Source organism: Pomacea canaliculata, linkage group LG11, assembly GCF_003073045.1.
Source record: "Pomacea canaliculata isolate SZHN2017 linkage group LG11, ASM307304v1, whole genome shotgun sequence".
Taxonomy (NCBI): domain Eukaryota; kingdom Metazoa; phylum Mollusca; class Gastropoda; order Architaenioglossa; family Ampullariidae; genus Pomacea; species Pomacea canaliculata.
The window spans coordinates 20,504,659-20,522,661 of record NC_037600.1 but is presented as its reverse complement, the minus strand read 5'-3'; the positions used below and the strand labels follow the sequence as shown (position 1 = coordinate 20,522,661).

Sequence of the window (18,003 nt, the reverse complement as noted above, 5' to 3'; positions counted from 1 at the left end):
TTGCTTGTATTTTTTGTGGTAATACACGACAATAAAAAATATTACTGATTTACTAACAAATAAGCTGGACACTTTTTCACACTGGTTTTCCAACAGATCATGTAAAGCGTAAATAGTTTAAGACAACGCAAAGTTCAGACAAGATCACAAAATATAAAACATCAGATTTAAATAAAATCTTTTCCAAAAGGCGGGAAGAGAAAAGTATAAACACCTTTTTACAAACATTGTGTACACAAGCATGCGGCACTCAAACACACACACACACACACACACGTTTAAGGACAGCTTGCACTTAAGCTTACTCATTAATGAGGTGTCACTGCCTTGTCAGGTTATGGCAGGGTCTGTTATCCATCTCATGTACCCAAGTATTACAATAAAATTGCTAAATTCCTTTCTCGCCCACACAGTATCTAACGGGCTTAAATTTTAGACATTTCTGTGTTTGTGAAAAATGCATTACTGGCCTTGATTGGGAGCTTTCGTCACTATACACCTTCTAATAAAGCGCCTACTAGACCTGCATGTAAGCACCAGTCTAATTCTATGGATCAGATCATTTCTGAAGGACCGACCACAGAGGGTGGGTCTCAGAGTTCCACCGACAGGTACTATAGGGACCAGCAGCTCGTCTGACGGAGTTAAATTGTCAGTGGATGGAATGATTCTGTCAGGTGAGCAGATCCTTAACACGGGTACCCCTCAGGGATGTGTGCTTTCCCCCATCCTGTTGTCTGTATATACAAATACTATTAACAGTGCTATACTCAAACTTGTGAAATATGCAGATGACATGGCCCTTGTGGGCTGCCTGAAAGACGAGCAGTCCCTGTCACAGTACCTGGCCTGTGTGGGGGAACTGGAGGAGTGGTTTGACCGCAGCTTTCTGGAGCTGAACGTTGAAAAAACGGAGATGTCCTTCGGAAGAGCATACGAAGGAAGAGATGGCACAACCCCTCTCTCCCCACCAATCCAAATCAAAGGACATAAGTACAGAGGGCTGCTGTGTAGGTACCTTGGTACAGTGATCGACGGAAGGCTCTCCTTTAGTGATCACGTGAACCAAGTATACAGACAGGCCCAGCAACGGTTGTACCTTCTGAGGAGACTCCGCAGACCAAACGAACCCTCTCCACACCAACTTCCAGCTGTTGCCCTCAGGCAGGCGCTATAAAGTGCCACGTGTACGGAAAGCTGCCTACCAGAAGTCCTTCGGGCCAGCAGCCATCACCATCCTAAATAAAGGCACAAGGACTCGAAGGTCTACTGGCATCAGTTACCTATTTGTATGTGAGAATGTGTAGGTGCGTGTGTGTGTTAGATGTCTGTATGAGTATGTATGCCTGCCCGTCATATTATATGTGTTTGTGAGCAAATGACAAATTTCTGTCTTGGGTTTCCTCGACAAGACAATACAATTTAATTTGATTTTGATTTGATTTGATTTGATTTGATTTGATAAACACTGAAAACAATGAGACATTTATATTAGTGATTGTAAACAACGAAAGACACATGACTAGCCCATGTTTCAGTAGAATTGCTCCTCTACAGGAAGCAAAACTCTGTGGAGGAGACATCTTCAGAGGAGACAATCACAAGCTGTGCCGTACAGCGCGACATGTTGTTAAGTCTGATGAAGAGCTTACTACCAGCACAAGGACTCTCCAGACAAACAACGACTTTTCTCTCCAGACCACGAACAAGCTCTCCATCTGCCACCCACACCACATCAGTATTCGCTTTGGCCACGTCCTCGATGTCATCATCCTTCATCACCCGCACTGGGATACCCGCTTCTTTCATCGCCTTTATAATGTCCAAATCGTCTTTAGGTTGCCCCCAGTCCAGCACCAGCACGTCTCTCCACTGCAGGCTGGGCGATGTTGTACAGGTGGATACTGAACATCTTGTCGAAATGTTCTCTGATATCATTCAAAACATCCACTAAAAGACAAGTAAAGGACACTGACGACAAACCATTGTGAGGAAAATTTCATCACACATCACTAACATGGGGTGATCATTTGCTTGGTTGTCGGCTTGAATGTATGCATGTGTCTTGGTTGAAATTTATTTTAAACTATGGTTCTAGTGATACCTCTGTCGGTTGACGTTTCATCAGTATGAAGACTGTGTAGGAAGCTGGCCACCTCATGACCGCACGTGGCACAGTCACCTGGCCAATCATGTGGGTGACCCTGACCTCGGTGATACAGTCGTCTGACTGGCGGGCCGTCTGTGTGGTCGGGTACACCTCGCTCTCTGTACGGGTGGACACGCTTGTGGTCATTAATTTCTGGGTCTAACGCGACTTCTCTGACAACGACTGGTGGAGAGCGGAGGGGTCTGGTTAAATATTCAATGTGCCAGCCATTAGGTGCGTAGTCATGATAACAACTTGCCGCCCAAAGGTGGAGACGAGGAATTAGTTTAAACAGCTTGTCACAGAAAGTCTGGAAGTTCTCAGACCTGTTACAATAAACCATTAAGATCTCCGAGTCTTCTGTCACTCACAATCATATATAGTTCTATACAGTGAACGGTTAACAAAATGACTGTCGAAGCAGTAAACGTTCTACAGCAAACATAAATTCACTGTGTCATTTGATACAGAATTTTTGGAGCATATAATGTCCAGTGCCTTTAAGATGCATGTATAAGGTGATAAATGATAGGTAAGTCTACCAACTAGCATATATATAGGTCTGTCATTTTTAGTGCAGGAAAAACAGAGCTTGTTTGTGTGTCTCCGATGAGTCTCCTATATCGACTGCAATAGAAACTGTGGTTACTGTGATGAACACGACAACGTCTACTGTTTAGTGATAACGACTTTACACATCTACAACTTACCACTCATCTAGCCCCACTTCGTCAGCGATGACGTACAACGACCCTTTCTTTGCCGCCTGTGACAAGTCGTTGACGGCCATCTCCATGTCTTTATCAGCATTAAAATCATACGTCAGAAGTCGAACTCGACCGGGTGGTACTCCTGATGTCTGTTGCATCCTTAGACTCTGATGCAGTAGGTGATACAACATGGTGCAAGCTGCACGACTGGACAACCAAATACTTACAATGTAGACGTCGTGGCCACTAAGCAGCCACTGTATGGCCATCAGCAGCAGCACCACCGTTTTACCTGTACCGGGCGGTCCGGTGACAAAGAGTGTGGGAGGCGCCGTGTGTAGCAGGTGAACTTGCTCCGGGAAGAGTGTGATTACAGCAGTATAGCACTCTCCTGTCCACCACACGGCCTGACCCAGGGTCTTGACACTCACACGTGGAGGACATGTGCATGGCACACTCACTGTTGTCGCCGGACCGCAGAACCTAGTACAGTTAATATAATTGCACAGTACTTGTTTTCTTTTAGCCAAAATAATACGTTTACTAGCCAATAATTATGACGATGTAAAGTAAAAGTAGTTAATTGTTAAGAGTAAGAAGATCAAGAGAAGACTCAAATCGTATAAAACAAGTAGTAAGTACACGTTTATATAGTCAGGTTTGTCTCGTGTTGTTTCACCTGGCGACTAGTGTCCTGTAAATAACATCAGTCATGTGACTGTCAGGTCCAGCCCCAGCCACACGTCGCTGCCACCAGTGTTCGAGTTCCCTCAGCACGTGACTACTGACGTCACGCGGTGTCTTGGACCCATACAGCTGCTCACAGCAAATGATGTCCACTTGATTTGTTCTGAGACACTGACACAGTTCCTGTGAGAAAACCACGTGATCTGAGAGTTTGTGACTGATTGTCAAGTGACTGACAACACATTACATTGAAGATTTTTCTGGCCTTGACACTTTGAGGACCATAAGGATTGTACTCATATAATTTTTGTTATTCTGACATATTTAGGGTTTATATGACCTGTAAATTCCAAAAATCTGTCTTTGAAACTGGTATTCCTTATATTTTGTTTAGATGCAGTACTGAACAAATACATCCCTTTGTGTGGTAAGGTAAAAGTGCCTTAAGGCGAGGTATGGGTTTTATCAATATTTTTATCAAGCGTTGTATTGTTATTATGAAATATTAGAAATGATATTACACTGTGATGTGAACAAAGATCCATTTTGTATGAATGTAATGTAATTTATGAATGGTACTTCTCAAAACAGCTGGGTGATGTGTAGCACAAAAGAACATGCATACAGGCCTATACAGAATGTCACACATATTGTCAGTCCTGCTTTCAATTTTGTTCTTTGCACATCGACCTCCTGAGGTTTTCTTCTTTGACCAACTTATACTCAGGTCGTGATCTCTTTGCTTTGAACAAGTCCTGACGGAATACTTCTCTTCCTGTTTGAGTAAATTCCAATGAGCGCTCTTGGTATCATTTGTCTGTACTCAACTGTGATATTTCCTTTTACTCAGGATTCATCTACGTATAAATACAGTGAGTATTGTTCACCACTATGTCAACAAATCAAAATATATTCGAAAGTAGTACTTTCCCTTTGACCTTTGATCAACTTCATGTGTAATTTGTTTCTGATTCATGAGATCGATGCCACCCATAAATTTGTGGTAGTCAAAGACAGTTTCAGTACAAGGCAGAACAGATCTGTTTTCCAATCACTTGACACAGGTAACATCATTCGCTAACAACATGAGGCTTTCTCCGTGTGTCATATTGTCTTCAGATTGTTTCGTCATGTTTTCCTATCAACACACATAGTTCCGCACAGGTATATTTCGTCTTCTTATGACTTTATTTGAAGCAATGGTGAATTGAAGTTGTCAATGTAAACCTCAACAATGCTCAAGTGGTTTAGTCAGCATAGCAATCACTCCCTTTCCTAGTCCATATTCAGTTTTAGTTTTCTTCCCTGCGTACAAGTAGAATTGATACAGGTAACTGGTGTTCGAATCATGCCTGTATCACATCTTGAATTCTTTTTTTTATTGGGGTTTTATTTATTGCTTCATTGTGTTGTACCCCTTGAATGTTATCAAGTGTTCATCAACTGATTGCTGTTTGCTTGGGTTTCATACATTTTGAAAGCCTCAACTGAAGGGATCTGTTCTCGGAGGCATCTCTTCATTGTTTTCAAAGTGTAAGGCATTACTTAAAACTACTTCAAAACTATTCTGGGGCTTCACATTAGCAACATATGACACTTGTAGATCGGGTTCAATGGACTAAAAGTCCTGAAGGATGGAAACACATTATATCCCATTAGAAAATTCATTCCCAAGAACGCACGGATTTCTTTCGCATCAGATTGTAAGGGAATTCTCTTCTGCTACGTGTACTTTGCTCCTCAACAAGAGCTATCAAGACAGAAAAATCACAGGATTTTTTAAAATATCATTGGGCTCATCATTTCTGTCATTGTTGCATCTACTTCTAAAACACGAAGGATAACGGCGCACCATAAAAGTTGGCTCTCTTATGTTGCATAGGGATATATATATATATGTCCTACAGCAAAAAAAAAATAAATAAAAAATAAATAATTGTCGAAAACCAGCATGACAATCCGGAAACAAAAGTATTAATACATTACATTGATGACATCCCAAAGCAAAATCAGGGGCAGTTTGTTCACTTTGCACATAATTTGTTTTGTAAAAAAAAATCCAATTGACTTTTACAGGTGGTCTATAACTTGAAAATTCCTCTCAATCTGACAATTAATGCATACATATCTAAACCAGCCTTATTGATATAAAGTCAATGACATACTAAATGGCTTAATACTTATTTGGCTGCTCTATGTTGTTTCTATCGTATTTGGAGTTCATTTATATGTAAGGGACTAATATGTCTCTTGGTCCTAAAATTTAATTTGTTCAAGATCAAAAGAACTATTTTCATATAATTTACATCGACATTCCAGTAATGTTCATGGTCCAGCTGGATTTTTAGACCATTATTTCTCTGACTTAATTCGTCCCACTTTCTCAAATGCCCTGTTTCCTGTTTCAACTGTGTCGTCATTCTAACAAGACATTATAGCAAACTCTGAACATCCCTTCAGTATGTGTGTTTCATTGATCTTTATTGATAATAAAAGGTTACACTAATCTAACTTTTACTCGTCTTCTCACTGCAGTGTTCATCTTGCAGAATACTGTTATAAATTAACCACCATTTATTGCATTCATGCATGCATCATCAATCTCAGCTCTAGCTTCTGCCACCGCTAATATTGTGATCCCCCTACAGGATTTTTCTCACAAGAACAAGAGCATCCGTCGAGCTGAGCTGGCAGATGGCGTTGTGTCATCGTGGCTGAAAACATTTGGGGGATGGTGGTTGATCTTTCGCACCGGGTGGCGTTCTCCACTCTGGTGATGCCCAAATTCATGTATCTTGACACCTCCGTATCTCAATTTACCCAGAAGACTTGGTTAATGTAGACATTGTTTCAATCGAAAAGCGACTCGTGGCCTCCTAAGCATCAGCTTCCAGCTAATTACACTGCTGCTATACCCCCGTATAAAACTAGTCGTTTCCCTCTCCATGACAACAGGTACCGGTGGATCAACACAGTTGTTTGTCAGTTGAAAGCAGTCAAAGAATGAATGAAAGAATTATCGGGGAGATGATGCATTGCAGACTTTGACTACAACACATACAGACAATACATAGGGATCTTTAACCTGACTGGAGAAACTCTACTTAGGTTCAATAATACCACGTTTAGAAAATGTTATCAGTCCTGAGCGAGTCATTATTGTGATCCATTTGCAGAAGTCTTAGAAAGATATAATATTTTGACTTTAACAGCATTAGAAAACTGCCATATTTTACAATATTGTTATTAAATATTCATTTTTATATATGCGTATTATGTGAGTGTTTGTTAATGTTATTCGTATTGCTATGTACTGTTTTCTGTTCAAAAATGCTGTTTTTATCAATGTTATATATGTATACTACATGTTATGTTTCTTTATGGCATGTCCTTTTTATGCATAAGACTGAATTTCGAAAGTATACATCTCAACTCTTCTGCTATGTGACGGTTAACTTTAACCGTTCCCGCGTACAAACACCTGGTGTATCACGGATAGATATAAACGTTGCGTTTAGTTTTTTAAAATTTTTTAGGCGTTTTCAGGGCTTTATTTAGAAAAAATTGATTAATTTACAATAGCTTGGGCATTTCTGAACACAGTTACGTCCCTTTCAAAGGGAGGGAAGTCTGTTTGTTATTTTCCAGAGTGCCCGTTCTTTTCCACTAGAAAAAATTACGAGACGATATAAGAGAAATGTGCGACTTGTTGCTCAGATTTTTAGAATTCTGGCATCATTTGTGAATTTCTATGGACAAGAACAATTTGTGTACGTTTATTCTTAGTTTTCAAACATCAAACTCTGCTCCTATAAGTGTAACTTCTTGTTAGATTACAACCAGTGTAAACACGTGCCTGAAAAACTTCACTTCATATACCCGATTCTGTATGGATTACAATAAAGTGAGTTCTCAAGCAAGTTTCATGTATATTGTTCATTTTGATCTATCATTATCAGTTTAAATTATTCTTCTACCTCCTTTAACTATTTTGTTATATTTTGGGGGGAAAGGGAAAAACTATGCGCACCAGTGGGTCAAACTGACCTCTAGCCTAGACGCCTTCAACGCTACTTCAGAACCTTACCTCAAACAGCTTGGGATCATCAGAGATGGCCTGTTGTGCTTGAAAAGTCTTGAGATTAGGAAGAGCGATGGTCTTAGTGATGCGCAGACCGGGAGCGATGTCGGACACCAGGTGAGACAACATGGCCTCCGCCTTGTCCAGCTGTGACACTGCGTCTCTCAGTTTCTTCTTAATGTTATCCTGTAATTCTAACCCTGTCATCTTACTTTCTTTAAGATTTTTACCCAAAGACTTCACCTCACAGACTACAAACCCGTAAAGTCGGTGAATAATAAGCATATTAAATTCTCCTTGTCTGTCTTTTGACGAGGAGCTGGGCAAGTTCTTGGGCATGGGTAGCTTAGCCGTCGCGGCAGCGTAGCAAGGTTCACTCAGGTACTGTCCAAAGCGAAACTGACTCAGTGCAACCAGCACTTCACTGTTCTGTTCAGACATTTTCTGCAGACAAAGAAACACTTGCTGGAAGGCTTCGTCGTCTCTAATGTCACTGTTCTGAACAGGAGAAGGTTGAAGAGTGAACGTCTGAGAAACAGCACTAGGAACTATTGCTCGTCGGTTGTTCTCACCAGCCTCTTTATGTTCAGACTCAAGTACCAAAATTTCCTGTCCAGCAATAGACTCTCTGGTCATCGGCACGCGGTTGACGTAGACAGGAGGCAGGAAGTAGGCGCGTGAGTCGAGATCAGGGTACGTGGCCTCAACCCACTGGAGCCAGAATTTCTGGGCTTGGTCTAACATAGTTTCCTATATCAACAATACATTTAGCAATATACATTAGAATGCTTACTACTAAGAATGATTCTTTAAACACATTGAATATTTGTTCATGATAATACCAGACATATATTTGAACATGATAATTCGCACATCTTGAAATTTTAAAATAAGTTTTCCATGTTTCGGATGAATTGAATTTATAATTATACACTTTGGTGAGGGGATGTGCGCACATAAATAATTTAGCATTCTGTCTTCTACCAGCACAGTACACCACCACGGCGGACCAGACAGGCCTCCAAAGCACAGTTAGCAAGTGACAACAACAAAAAGAGTGCACCAGCACAGTACACCACCAAAACAGACTCGGCAAACCTAATTACGAATGGGAAAAAAACATGTGCGGACGTTTCGCCGCATTATGTCAGAGAGAGAGAGAGAGCTTACTTACTTCTCAAAGAATGAAAGTAACTACTAGATTACACAATAATTCTTTATTTCAAACAAATTTTACACACAGACTTCACAGACAGTTCACTTTGATTGTGTCACAGATTATGCGCAACAGCTTTGAGAAAAAACATTGATACAATGGCGAGAGAAATGTGTGAGCTAACGGTTCACATGAGGAGGGATAGTGAGAGACAGTTCACTGATACATTGATACAATGGCGAGAGAAATGTGTCAGCTAAGGGGCGTCACACACTTGACTTCGGCTAAAGGTCCGTGTGAAATGCCGAAATGAAGTGCCCCGCGCTGAAACGTCCGGCGGCGAAACGTCCGTGTACCGGAAAAAAAGCACCAACTAAACAGACAATACAAGACAGCGCCCCCCCCCCCAATCCTATATACCCACATCCCCAAAAGATCCCCACCCCCACAGTGCGAAATCACTGAAAGTGGAAATATTTTTCCCTCAAAATCAAATTTTTATCTGTATGTCCATCACATCAGGGAAAGCTGACTGACCCCTTCGCAGTGAGGACTGGTGTGAGGAAAGGTTGTATTCTCTCACCAACAATCTTCCTGATCGTCATAGACTGGATTATGAGAAGAGCAACCTCTAACAGCAACACGGGCGTTCAGTGGACCGTCGCCAGGCAACTTGAGGATCTTGACTTTGTGGATGACATCAGCCTGTTGTCCCACAATCAACAACACGCACAGACAAAGCTCACTCGGCTCGCAGAAGAAGCAGCGATGACTGGCCTAACCATCAACATCAAGAAGACGGAGGTAATACGGGTCAACAACAAGCAAGAAACCCCACTCCACCTACATGGAGAATGTATTACAGAGTCTGACCGTGTCACCTACCTTGGCAGCATAGTCAGCAGAAAAGGAGTTGCAGATGAAGATGACAGAAGACGAATAAACAAGCCAGGCTTGCATTCCACACCCTAAGACCTATCTGGAACTCCAAGGCTTTGTCTCTACACACCAAGATCCGCATCTTTAATACAAATGTAAAGTCAGTCCTTCTGTATGGATCTGAGACATGGCGGGTGACAAATGCCATCACCAACAAGATACAGACATTCATCAACAGATGTGTGCACCGCCTCCTCAACATCCGATGGCCTGAGAAGATCTCCAATACAGACCTGTGGGAGAGAACCAACCAAGTGGGGCTGGATTGGCCACACTCTACGAAAGCCAGCCGACAATTTAACGCGACAAGCTCTGGGCTGGAACCCACAGGCGAGGCGCAAGGTTGGGAGACCCAGACAGACGTGGAGGAGATCAGTCCACAGAGAGGCAGAGACAGCTGCCATGACATGGTCCCAACTAGAAAGGGATGCCCAGGACCGGGTCCGATGGCGGGGTGTGGTTGCGGCCCTATGCTCCACTTTTGGCGAATAGGAAAGAAGAAGAAAGAAGAAAGAAGGAAGAAGAAAGAAGAAGAAAGAAGAAGAAAGAAAGAAAGAAGAAAGAAAAAAGAAAGAAGAAAGAAAGAAAGAAGAAGAAAGAAGAAAAAGAAAAAGAAGAAAGAAAGAAAGAAAGAAAAAGAAAGAAGAAAGAAAGAAAGAAGAAAGAAAAAAAAAAAAAAAAAAAAGAAGAAGAAAGAAAGAAGAAAGAAAAAAAAGAAAGAAAGAAGAAAGAAAGAAGAAAGAAAGAAGAAAGAAAGAAGAAAGAAGAAAGAAAGAAGAAAGAAAGAAGAAAGAAAGAAGAAAGAAAGAAGAAAGAAAGAAGAAAGAAAGAAGAAAGAAGAAAGAAGAAGAAGAAGAAGAAGAAGAAGAAGAAGAAGAAGAAGAAGAAAAAGAAGAAGAAGAAGAAGAAGAAGAAGATGTCCATCAGTAATTTAATGAACCAATGGACCAAAGAAAGGTTGGACGGTTGGACCTTAGAAATAGCTACATACACTAAGTTTTACATGTTTTATACCGCGCTGTCCTGCCTGTTGCACGCTGTATTTTATACTCGAAAAGCCGTGATACGCTGCACTTTGTATGTTTGGTAAATACAGTATTTTTATTAATGTTTTTATTATTTACCGTTTATTGACAAATAACATTTGACAAAGCAGGAACATCAGTGTCGATTAGAGTGGCTAGTAAGCATCTCAAATTGACTGGCAGTGAAGTTTGTGAAAAAAGCTAATAAAAATAGCAATACAAAGTCCTTAGTCAGCAGGTAAAATGACAATATTGGAACTGCATAGCTTTGTTTATATTACAATTCAGCCAAAATATGCTATACATATATATATATTAAGTCATTGTCACAAAACTCTCATCTTTTGATCTTCTTAAATATTAAAGTTAACGGTTACTGCTGGTTAATGAGTCTTTAAGACATTTGTTTTGTCTTCTAAAACAAAGCAAGTATTTTAACGAATAGTGACTGATGGGGATCTTGGCTCGCACGAACAATCTGTTTCAACTGTATTATACAACTGTTTGGGAGTGGTAAAGCCAGCAAATCACCACTGGTATAATGTTAAGGCAATAGATGCACCAGTGTAATGTATGGCCCTTATTATTAGAAGAGACATTGCTGTGTTTCTGTTATGCCCGACACTGCTCCCTGTACTCTAAATACTGCTAAAATCCTCCTTTATCACACCTGCAATAGGCTGTTGGGGATAAACATTGAGCTGTCTTTGGGCTCTAGCTATTTCTTTAATCTGTCGAGGTTTTTACATCGCTGTCGATGTAATATCTGTAGTATCTCACTCTGGGGATTTTTCCTAAGGAGCGGGGTATCACAAGTTTGATCCTTTAATGTCATTTTTTTCATTTACTAACCACTCACGTGTAAACAACTCTATATTCAAGGAGTAATGTAGATCCTAGTGTACTTGTACTGGTACACGGACGTTTCACCGCCGGACGTTTCGGCGCGGGACACTTCATTTCGGCATTTCACGCGGGACCTTTAGCCGAAGTCAAGTGTGTGACGCCCCTTAGTTCACACATTTCTCTCGCCATTGTATCAATGTATCAGTGAACTGTCTCTCACTATCCCTCCTCATGTGAACCGTTAGCTCACACATTTCTCTCGCCATTGTATCAATGGTTTTTTCTCAAAGCTGTTGCGCATAATCTGTGACAATCAAAGTGAACTGTCTGTGAAGTCTGTGTGTAAAATTTGTTTGAAATAAAGAATTATTGTGTAATCTAGTAGTTACTTTCATTCTTCGAGAAGTAAGTAAGCTCTCTCTCTCTCTCTGACATAATGCGGTGAAACGTCCGTCGGCAAAACGTCCGCACACGACTTGTACTAATGTTTGCAGTCTATATTACGTTACTGAATGAAATGTAGATGTTGATAATCTCATTGTAAACATATTATTATATACTGGGCAAATATTTTACCATTGCAATTACAAGCGGTCGGGAGAGTCCTCGGACCGGGGCCCGTGCTGGCTTTTGGCGGCCCTGACTATCTATCTATCTATCTATTCCTCTTTGTGCATCAGGTTGCACACAAGGCCTCAACCAGAGTCCGCCACCGATGTCGATCGGCTGAAACACGCTCTAGGTGACCCCATGTCCAGCCCTTTCCTTTCATCTCCCTTTCCACTGTTCTTCTCCAAGTTTCCTTTGGGCGGCCTCGTTTTCTTCGGCCGTCTGGAGTCCATCGTAGGGCGACTCTGGAAAGGTCTGCTGTCTGCTGGCGGAGCACATGTCCAATCCATCGCCAACGCCTTCGTTGAACCTGCGTGGTGATGGACTCGGTTTCAGTTCTTCGGTGGAGTTCTTCGTTGGTGATGGTGTTTGGCCAAAAGATGTTAAGTATGCGCCTGAGGCATCTGTTTTGGAAGACGTCAAGCTTGTTACTGATGGTTTTGGTCATCTTCCAAGATTCTGATCCGTAAAGGAGGGTGCTGATCACATTTGACTTGAAGATTCTCAGCTTGATCTTCTGGCTGATGTTTTTTGCCTTCCATGTGCTCCTGAGTGAGGCAAAGGCCTGACTGGCTTTCGCCAGTCGGGCTTGAATCTCCACCTCCGCATCCCCAGTGTTTGACATTTTGGACCCAAGATAGGTGAAACTGTCAACTTCCTCAATCTCTTCTCCATTTAGTTTGATGCTGTCTTGGACTCTGGCGTTCACTCTCATACTGTTAGTCTTTTTTGTGCTGACCTTCAAGCCAAGGTTTCCAGCTGTTTCTGAGAAGGCCTTTGTTTTTTCCTGCATGTCTTGGTGGCGGTGTGACAGCAGGGCAATGTCATCAGCAAAGTCCAAGTCTTCCAGTGCTGTTGTTGCTGTCATAGTCATGGTCCATCTGAGCCCTCTCCTCTCGCTGTCGGTGGAAGTCTTCATGATCCAGTCCATGGCCAGGATGAAGAGGAACGGCGATAGAATGCAGCCCTGCTTCACCCCGGTACTGACGTTGAAGGGGTCTGTGAGCTCCGTGTCACAGACAACCTGGGATTTGAAATCGCTGTACAGCATTGCAATGACCTGAACAAGTTTTGCAGGGACTCCGTAATGCCTCAGGATCTTCCATAAGGACTCGCGGTGGATGCTGTCAAAAGCCTTCTCCAGGTCGATGAAATTGATGTACAGCGGTGTGTTCCATTCGTTGCTCTGCTCCAGAATCTGTCGCAGAATGAAGATGTGTTCGGAGCAGGATCGCCCAGGGCGAAATCCTGCTTGCTGTGGTCGGAGGTCTTTCTCAAGAGTTGCCGTCAGTCTTGACAAAACAATCTTGCTGAAGACCTTGCTGGTGAGGGAAAGAAGTGTTATGCCCCTCCAATTATTGCAGTCTCCAAGATCTCCTTTCTTGGGTAACTTGAAGATGAGCCCTGTCTTCCACGCAACAGGGACCTGCCCTGATTCCCAAATTTGCCTGAAGATTTCAGTCAGCTTGGGAGCTGTCACATTCACGTCTGCTTTCAACATCTCTGCTGTTATTCCATCTGCCCCTGGTGCTTTGCCGCTCTTCATTGTCTTGACTGCTGCTGTCACTTCTTCCAGGCTTGGTGGGTCTGTGCAGATGTCAAGGTCTATAGCTGCTGGCTGGATGTCTGCAAGCTGAGGGGGATCTGGTCTGTTCAGAACTGACTCAAAATGCTCCCTCCAGCGCTGTAGTTTTCCTGCCTCTCCCTCGACGACATTACCGTTCACGTCTTTCACTGGCACATCACTGTTCTTAAACCCGTTGTTTAGCTGTTTGTTTATCTTGTACAGTGTCTTCAGGTCATTTTTACTTGCTGCATTTTCTGCTTCATCTGCCAGTTTCTCTATGTGATGTCTTTTGTCGGTTCTTGTCATCCTCTTTACCTCTTTGTTCAGTTTTGCATATCTTTGTCTGAGTTGTTCCTTCAGGCGTTCAGATCTCGTGCTGACTATGCACTACTTTTAAGAAGATATTTTCGATTTTATACCTAGACTGTTCACAGTCCACACTTACTGAAAAAGTATAGACGTTACCTAGATATGTTGTACTACTGTATTACGTAAGCTACGATTGTATTGTGTTGATGTAGAGGATCGGGGTAAGTGACAATTACTGGGTTTGTTGATGTAATTTCTTTCCGTGTAAGTTTGCTTTGTTTTTTAAGTTAGTACTGTTCACTTTTCGTCATTGCTGTCCACTAATAAGTATTGCCACACAAACCTTAACACCACACATCTCATTGAAAAGTGTGACTGCAGCCTCGATCTGCTGTGGAACCCCGCGGATGATGAGAATCTCTGTATTTGGTACAGGTGTTTGCTTTGAGTCAAACTCTACATCAGCCCCTGTCTTCTCCTTCAGCTCTAGGAGAAGCCGCATATTATCTAAGCAAAATAAAATTACATTTGTAGAACTACATGGGCTGTATGTTTTACCATATTACAGTTTTTCTTCATTGAATTAATGAGGATTCCACTGCCGACTTTGTAATTAAATTTAAGGCGACGACAATGATGTCATCACAAATAACGATAATTGATAAAAGCTGAAATTAGTCGATTTATACTAGAGGAAATAGATCATGTTGTTATAGCCATATCATTTTATTGCAAATATAAAAGATACAAACCTGTCAAAGAAGACGCTTGCCGGTCAGTTATGGGGTGACAGTACTCCTTGACACGCCCTCCACCAGGAGGTGGTTCACGACTTCCTGACAATAGTCGGTCGTTGTCCTGAAGTTTAGCACAAATATTACAACAAATAGACCAGGAAGTATGTATACTTTACAGACAATTATATAACATAAAGTACTATGATAATAACAAGAAGAATCATATGTATATAGCAGTTTTTTCCAACATCAGCCGTTGTCAAAGTGGTATTGTCATAGGAGTAAGCGAGTTAGCGCGTGTCAAATGCACCTTCACAAACACGCATAAACAGAAACATGCAGACACGATGCCCAGAAAAAGACAAGACATTGCAACTCTTTTTCTGGTTATTGACAAATTCCCTTGTGAAACATATCGTTCATGCTTTAAAAGGAAGCAAACAAACTCATTATCATCACACAGTTATGTACACATAAAGTGCCAGCAACACACACATGACCACAGACAGACACACTCGTGCTTACACACATCACACTTTAATGATTTCTTCTATAGACATATAAATATACCCTCATCACATTCATACAGAAGAAACCAAATATACAACCAGTGCACTGCACATACATGTACTCACATGAGCTGTACAAAACTGTTAGGTATAGCTTTGTATATTAAAAAGGGCTGGGGTGTAAAGCATCTAGAAAAAGAAAAGAGATAACTTACTAAGTACAGAGGTGTCAATCGTGTTAAATGACTTGGTACAACGGGCTAAGAGGCACTGACAGAAAATGTTATCCACACTGCGAAATTGTGCGCCTGTGTCAGGGAAGTGTGTTATTTCCCTTGGTCATGTAGTTGACGAGTGTGCCTGAGAGTGTGACCGTGCCGGCGTAAAGTGAAATCCCCGTGCCACCACAAAATGTAATGAGTAGAGTTCACCTCACGCTCTGGCTGGGTGAACGGGGAGTTAGGATTCCCAAAGAAACCGCAGAGACGGAAGGTCTTGCTGTACGAGTGTGGTTACAGACACCGGGAATATATGAACTAAGTTGCTTGCCCAGCCAAGGAACTTCTGAGGGACCCGCTAAGGTGAACGAAGTGAGCAATTTAAGTCCCTAACGACGGTAAGGCCCAAGAGCCTCTCAAGCACACCGGACCCACCCAGGGAGAGATCAACTACACAAGGGAGAGTCTGCTTAGACGAAGGTGTTGTCCTGGGCCTGGGAAAAGCTCTCCAGTTGCGCTTGGTGTCGGGCGTCCATAGCGGAGTTCAGTCCGTCAACGTCCTGAAGTGTTGTTCCGCGACCCCAGCGTTCGGAATAGCAGCTTGGAGTACATGCGTGTGCCAGCTAAGGAGATCCTGGTGGAATGTGTGCCTTAGTGTGTTTCCGAAGTGTGTAAGTGAACCTGTACTTACTTAAACCTTTACACTTCCAATTTATCGCTGCCATTGTCTCACCTGCTGTGCAGCAGAAGGTGGTTGTCCACCCGTCTGTGATTGATTGTTTTCCTGTATGAAACGAGACAATTTAGCAATTATTTCGTCCATTGACAACTTTTTGTAAAACAGATTGTTCCTGCTTAAAAAGGAAGCAGACAAACTTATTATCATCACACAGTGATGGACACTTGACACATATACACACTCATCCACTTTTTCACAGTCACGCACGGACGAACACACTCCCGCTTACACACATATTACACTTGAGCGCATTTCTTCTATACACATATAAATATGTGCTCAATACATAAATACATAAAAACCAATATTTACACAAATATTGCCCCGCACACACATGTACTCGTAGGCTGGCTACAAAACTCTTTTTGTACAAAACTATTACTAAGGTGACCAGACGTTTCGGGGGCGAAAGCGGGACACGTGCCGATGATGGTGTCGTCACCGTCAAAAAACGCCCAAAATAGTGATTTTTAAAGACAACCGGGACATTTGATGGACTTGCCAGAAAGCCAGAAAGCGGGACATTGGGCGTCCCGCCCGATATTAAGGCGGGACAAGAGGTCAAAAGCGGGACTGTCCCGCCTAAAGCGGGACGTCTGGTCACCTTACTATTACTACACCGTTGTATTTTAAAAAGGGATGATGGTGTATAAAACGTCTATAAAATTGTAGGAGGCAAAGAAGTAATCTATACCGGTATTGAAAATATCAACAGCTATTTAACGAGTTGTAAAAAAAACCAAAAAACAATTGGGTTACGCAGAAATTTTAGATGCTGGAACTGACTTTTTTTTTTCTTTTTTTTTTTTTTTGGATGTTGTGATCACCACAGCTACATCATATCCTTAGAATTGTAAACGGTACACTCTCTAGTGGTTTTTTTAATCTCACCTTCTTTTCAGCTGACATGGCGATCACTGGACTTTTTTATCAACACCACGTCAGCAGCGTTTGCAGAAGGAAACACTAATTCTGAGCATGCTTGTCACTGACCCAAGAAGCAGAATTCAAGAAAACTTGTCTTGAAACTTTAATTTTTGTAGTCTCAGCAACAGAGCTGAATATTATTCGAATATTAAACTATGACTTGCTTTTTTATTGCTTGTTCCGTTAGTATTTCTGTAATTTTAAGCATTCATTAATTAAGTAAAAATACATTTTACATTTCATTTTGTACAAATGATTTCTTCATAAATTTTTATTTGATGTGAGCGTGATATACTTTTCCTCTTTAAAACGCCTTTTATTCTCCATGATATCAAAGGTTTAACAGTTTTAAATTCAAATAGGCGACGATGCTTGGAGGTAGGTAGAAATATGACTACTTTCAGTACAATATATGTCACAGACAAAATCTAGTACAGGTTACTCGTCTTAGTGTTTACATCAGTGTGATACTCGATCTCTGCTAGAACTCCTAAACATAAATGTAGTAAGTATGCTTACTTTGCATGCACTAATACAGATGTGTATGTGCTATTATAACAGACTCTTTAAAGAATATTGCATAATATGATGTGTACCGTAAAACTAACAGCCAGTGTACCTTTTTTTTTTCTCGGGTAGCTCATTTCCGCGGCATAACTGTAGACCATTAAAATAAAATGAAAGGAATTACAATAATCTGAAAAACAGACTCTTAACACAAGTTAACTGAAATACTTTGAGAAATATCTCCTACGCGACTGCAGTTAATCACATGACATCTGTCTATAAACTGCA

At 41.5% G+C, this 18,003-nt stretch overlaps 1 protein-coding gene across 2 annotated transcripts; it reads right to left on the bottom strand.

Moving 5' to 3' along the window:
- Positions 1–775: 775 nt before the first annotated feature.
- Positions 776–3,537, bottom strand: LOC112575896. 2 transcript variants are annotated; one of them, XM_025258029.1, is made up of 3 exons: positions 2,860–3,537; positions 2,105–2,475; positions 776–1,950 (listed from the first exon to the last, which is right to left on the bottom strand). In XM_025258029.1, the coding sequence occupies exons 1-3, from the start codon at positions 3,126–3,128 to the stop codon at positions 1,835–1,837; spliced, it is 756 nt and encodes a 251-aa protein (XP_025113814.1). In that variant the 5' UTR covers positions 3,129–3,537; the 3' UTR covers positions 776–1,834. The 2 variants fall into 2 exon arrangements, with proteins under 2 accessions (XP_025113814.1, XP_025113813.1); XM_025258028.1 differs by having other exon boundaries at positions 776–1,928.
- Between the last annotated feature and the right edge of the window lie 14,466 nt (positions 3,538–18,003).